The sequence below is a fragment of the Monoraphidium neglectum genome (assembly GCF_000611645.1).
Source record: "Monoraphidium neglectum strain SAG 48.87 unplaced genomic scaffold scaffold03877, whole genome shotgun sequence".
Taxonomy (NCBI): domain Eukaryota; kingdom Viridiplantae; phylum Chlorophyta; class Chlorophyceae; order Sphaeropleales; family Selenastraceae; genus Monoraphidium; species Monoraphidium neglectum.
The window spans coordinates 1-5,463 of NW_014009752.1; the positions used below are offsets into that span (position 1 = coordinate 1).

At 65.0% G+C, this 5,463-nt stretch overlaps 1 protein-coding gene across 1 annotated transcript; it reads left to right on the plus strand.

Annotated features, from left to right (window-relative positions):
• Window positions 1-571: 571 nt before the first annotated feature.
• Window positions 572-5,451, plus strand: MNEG_13521 (glucosamine--fructose-6-phosphateaminotransferase (isomerizing); the record flags this gene model as incomplete). The annotated part of the gene is made up of 13 exons (XM_014038007.1): window positions 572-588; window positions 746-821; window positions 1,086-1,175; window positions 1,392-1,509; window positions 1,808-1,917; window positions 2,239-2,346; window positions 2,622-2,867; window positions 3,133-3,300; window positions 3,559-3,642; window positions 3,903-4,373; window positions 4,779-4,874; window positions 5,139-5,255; window positions 5,446-5,451. 13 exons carry the CDS (start codon window positions 572-574, stop codon window positions 5,449-5,451), a joined length of 1,707 nt encoding a protein of 568 aa, XP_013893461.1.
• Window positions 5,452-5,463: the final 12 nt, after the last annotated feature.

Below are 5,463 nucleotides of genomic sequence, written 5' to 3' on the forward strand. Positions count from 1 at the left end.
CCGCAGGTGAGCTAGGGGCACCAGCATTCCCAGCAAGGAATCTGTGTCCCCCTGGTCTGCAGTGTGCAGGCAGCGCAACGCCGCCAAGTGTTTGGATTGCCCCCTAAATGTTCCATCAGTAGCACTGGTGGCATGGCTTGGGAGCGCGGGACTGTGGCCTGGGGCGGACAGGGTGTGCAGCGGCCGGGGCAGACCGCCGCCGCGCCCTGTGCATGCCCGAGGCAGCGTGCTGCGGCATGAGACGCGGCCCGCAACAATGAAGTAGAGTCTATCTTGATGCGTGTTTTGCCAAAATCGTGGCCCCATATTAAGCCAAACGCTGAGAAACGCGAAACGAAGCTGCTAAGGCGCGAAATCAAAAACTCGCCAAATACGAAGCGTGTGACAGTCCGATCACTTGTTATTATTTTGAAGAAGCCCTCTACTTTGCAGGTTTCTCTGTAACGACCTTGCAGCGCCGATCCGCCATCCGCACTCTCGCGCACTGGCGCGCTGCTGCGCCGCTGCTGCACACCTGCTGTGACCCCACCCCCAGGTGTTCTCCACCCCGCACCAACCCCCCGATCCAATCATGTGTGGCATCTTTGGGTGAGTTGCGACTGTCCCGCAGGCCCTCGCGCCCGATCCAAGCCCCGGGCGCGCGCGCCGCTTGCCCTTGCCTCGGCCGGGCGCGCAGCTGTTTCTGTCCTATGGGGTTGCACAAATGCACCCACCCCACCCCTTCAATCTTTTTATATCTACACAGGTACGCCAACTACGGCGTCAACAAGCCCGTGCAGGCGATCCTCGATGCCCTGTTTGACGGCCTTCAGCGCCTCGAGGTCCGTTGGATGGCGCCCCCCGCCCCCTGGCCCCCCCCCAGCAGCTCAGTCCCTCTCAAGATACTGTCAGACCCCCCTCTAACGCGCATGTCTCTCGAGTGGCATGCGATCATGGATAAGATATTTGACCTAAAGCATTGCGTTCCTCTGCCGCTCAGGGTCGGTCCATGGCGGCCTTGAGGGCACTCCTCAGGCGCATTGGGCACACTGAGACGACCGGCAACCCTCCCACACCCACACCTCAACATGCGCCCCACACAACAGTACCGCGGCTATGACTCTGCCGGCGTCTGCGTCGAGGCGCCCACCACCGCCGGCGGCGACGGCACCGGCCCCCTGGTGATCAAGCACATGGTGAGCCCTGCCTGATCCGATGCACCCATGTTACCTCGGTAAGGCCTTCGGCTGCGGCCTTGTCCGTGTATGTAGTCGCTACAAGCGCATTGCACCTTGCAACTCTAAATCAGCAAACAATGTTCATCTGTCCACTTGTCACTCTGGGGTTCATGACTCCAAGGGCCAACCGGTGCTGACAGGATTGCATGCATCACCCTAAACCCTCCCTCGCAGGGCAAGATCTCTGACCTGAGGGCGCGTGCCGTGGAGGTTTTTGATGAGTGCGGCTACAGCGGCGACAAGGTCTACGGGACGCATGTGGGCATCGGCCACACCCGCTGGGCCACCCACGGTGCGACGTAGTTGGGCGCATGCGAGCTTGCACGCTTGTGTCGGACGGGAGTGCTGCGCACGCGTCCTATGTGCATGTGCATGCATGCGTTTGCAGTGTGTGCGCGCGCACGTGCACGCACGCATGCATGCATGCATGCTTGCATGCGCGTGCGGAATTGTGTGCATGGAGGACAATCAGGGAACCAAGCGGAGTAGCATGCAGCCCGCGCGCCCAAAAGAAGATCTCTGCCATCATCCGGCCTGCTCATGTAAGCCTGCCGCCCGCTGCCCCCCACAAATCACTCTACACTACACAGGGCCACCCAGCGCGACCAACAGCCACCCCCACGTGTCTGGCGCGAACGGCGAGTTTGTGGTGGTGCACAACGGCATCATCACCAACTACGCCGTCCTGAAGCCCTTCCTGGTGGGCCTTGGTTCATCACAAGCAGACTGTTGTTGTATGCAGACTGTGTGGGTCATAAGCTGGCGTATTGACAGCCAGATTGGCATCTTTGCAAACGACTGTGGTTTGGCATGTTGGGCACTTGAGCAGCCATGCAAGCCCCCATGCTGCGCACACAGTTGCGAGGCACAGCCCTGCCGTCGGGCCGCCAGCATGCGCGTTTCTGCGCCGCCATGCGCCAGCCGCGCTGGCCCCGTCCCCTGCATGCAAAGCCGCGCGCGACAGTCCCCGCCTCGACCTCAATCACGCTGCCAATGCCCACATCACATTGCTTGCAAACAGGAGAAGCACGGGGCCGTGTTTGTGAGCGAGACCGACACTGAGGTGGTGCCGCACCTGTGCGAGTACCTGTGGCAGAAGAAGGGCGGCAACGTGTCCCTGCTGCAGCTGGTGGGCGGCGCTTTTGATGCGCTGCGCCTCAGTTTGCTCTGAGGGGTCGTGCGCATGTGTGGTAAGGGTGTCTTGGAAAGAGCATGCATCAAGGGTCATGATCGTCATCCAGGGCTCCCCAGCAGCCGTCCAAATCTGCCGTCGAAATGCCGCACACCGACAATGAGAGTAGCTCTATGGTGGGCGCCCCTCCTGCCCCAGGAAAGGCGTCCCACGCAACCCCGGCCCAAAAACCCAGCTAGAGTAACCCCATTGCAAACCCCCAACAAAAACAGGCCATGGAGGTGTGTAGCCTGCTGCAGGGCGCGTACGCGCTGCTGATCAAGAGCGCCCGCTACCCCAACGAGCTCGTGGCCTGCAAGCAGGGCAGCCCCCTGGTCTACGGCCTCAAGCGCTGCGCCCCTCCCTCCGCCAACGGCGCCGCGGCCGACGCCGCCGCCGTCGCCGCGGGCAGCGCGGGCGTGGAGGTGTGGCTGTCGTCGGACAGCGCGGCGCTGCTGAAGCACACGCGCGAGATTGTGGTGGGTCGCGGGGCCGGGGTGGATGGCGGGCGGTTGTGGGGGCCGCTTGCGAAGGGGGGGGGGGTCGGAGAGCTTCTGGAGGACGCGGCCGGGGGTGTTCTCAATGGTCCCGCCCTGATGGCCTCAGCTGGGCAAGCGTACCTTTCAGTCATACCAGCACACCACCAAGTAGACTGATGAATTGCTGGCAAACAAGATAGCTGGGTGCATCCTACCAACTGCAAACACTCTCTCAAGTGAGTCCACTCTTTTGAACTCCCCGCAGTCCCTGGAGGACGGCGACCTGCTGCACATCGACGCGTCCGGCCACGCCCACGTGTTCAACGCGCTCGCGCTGACCGCCAGCACCATCGCCGCGCGCGACGACGTCACGTCGCTGAGGGTCGTGCGGGAGCACCGCGTGATTGAGGCCGAGGTGGAGTCCATCATGAAGGTGGGGGGGCGGGCGTCAGGTCCAGGGATTTAGGGGGGTTGGCGGTGGGCGACACTGCAAGTTTTTGTGGTCGCCTGCCGCATGCGGTTTGCCCAGGGGCATGCAGCTCAGGACGTGTGAAGCTTGTTGGCTTCAGGTCCCAAGGGAGCGCAGCGGCAAGCCAGGCTCGCTCTCCCGCTCTTCTATCAGCGGAGCGCCTTGGACGCACCCCACCCGGGCGTAACCCCCCCTGCCCCCACACCGGCGCAACCTCTCCAGGGCGGTTACGACCACTACATGCAGAAGGAGATCCACGAGCAGCCCAAGACGCTGGCGGACACCATGAGGGGCCGCGTGGTGCTGGTGCGCGTACATGGGCCGCGCCTTGTCGGGCCTTATGGGGGCGTCTTGACAGGCGGCCACCTGGACCGGGCAGGGCGTGTGCCGGGCTGGGAACGCCTCAAACGCGTCTCAGCACCACGTGCTTGCTCACGAACAGCTACTCATGCCCCGCGCTGCGCTCCTCCCTCCGCGCCAACCGGCGCGCACCCTCCCCGCCCCCAAGCCACAACCCATCACATCACGTGCTGTCACCCTCGCCCTCACCCTCTTGCCCCCCGCAGGACAAGCCCCTCAAGCCCCTCGCCTCTGGCGCTGCGAACATCATCTTCAGCGGCACGCACCTCGAGCCCACCAGCTCCTCCGCGGCAGCCGCCGCCGCCGCGCTCTCCGCCGCCGCCGCCAGCGGCGGCGCCGAGGGCGGCTTCGCGCTCCCCCGCAGCCGCGCCGGCGCTGCCGGCCCCAAGGCCCCGGCGGCCCCGAAGCCCGCGACCGCCCCCACCCCCTCCCCCTCGGCCGCCAGCCATGTCGCCGCGCCCACCGCCGCCGCCGCTGCGGCGCCGGCGGGCACGCCCGAGGGGGAGCCGTTCATCCGGCTGGGCGGCCTGGAGGAGCACGTGGAGGGCATCCTGCGCTGCCGCCGCATCGTGTTCATCGCGTGCGGCACGAGCTACCACGCGTGCCTGTCGGCGCGCAAGACGCTGGAGGAGTTTGCGGCGATGCCCGTGGTCGTCGAGCTGGCGGGCGACTTCATGGTGAGTCATCCTCCGGTCCCCAGCTGCCTCATCAGGGGAGCCCAGTTATGACCACCGCCGACGGGCAGATGGGATTGGGCGGGGTGCTGCCTGCAAGGGCAGGCGTTGCTGTGTGTGTTGCAATGATTACGGAGCTTCAAGAGTTTGGGTTTCTAGGGAGGGAGGGGGGCGGTGTGGGGTTGCGCAGCGATGCCTGTGGTTGTCGAGCTGGCGGGCAACTTCATGGTGAGTCGGGCACCCTGCTGTCGCACGGGGAGTCTGGTTTGCACGCCCGCCTGGAACGCACCATCCCCCAAAAATCGCAGACGTGTGCAAACCTCCTACGAACCCCCGCACCCCCACCCACCTCAAAAATGCCTGTACCCGCCAGACTCCCTGCATCCTCGTCTGCCCCCAACCCCGCAGGACCGCGAGGCCCCCGTGTTCCGCGACGACACGTGCGTGTTTGTGAGCCAGAGCGGCGAGACCGCAGACACCCTGAGGGCCCTCGAGTACGCCAAGGTGGGGCGACACGGCCTGCGGGGAGGGGCAGGGGACGGCGGGTTTGTGTTAGTGATCGGGCCATCGGGGTCATGCTTTTGCAGCCAGTCAATCCGCCCAGCGCCCAGCTAGCGCCCCCGACGAGGCGTCGCCCTTGTGGGGCGAAGAAGGCAGCGTGCAGACCGCGGGCCCCTCATCGGGCCCAGTCCCTCTGTTGCCTCTCACCCCCTGCGCCGACCTCGACCCCGTCCGCACACGTCGCCACGCGCCGTGCGCCGCGCGCAGTCCAAGGGTGCGCTGTGCGTGGGCATCACCAACACGGTGGGCAGCGCCATCTCCAACGCCACCCACTGCGGCGTGCACCTCAACGCGGGCTACGAGATTGGGGTCGCCTCCACCAAGGTGAGTGATGCAGCAGATGTCATGCCCCTGATGGCTGCCTCAGAGCAGCCTTGGTGTCCTGCTGTGCGTGCGTTTGTGCCTGAGTTTGCATTCAGCAAGCCGTGTTGTGGGTGAGTGGCTGTGAGATGGCCTCTGCGACCGGCCCCCTTCTCCTGACTCTGGCAGCACTTGAATGCCGGCCTCCTGCCAGCTTTGAACACACCCGCTC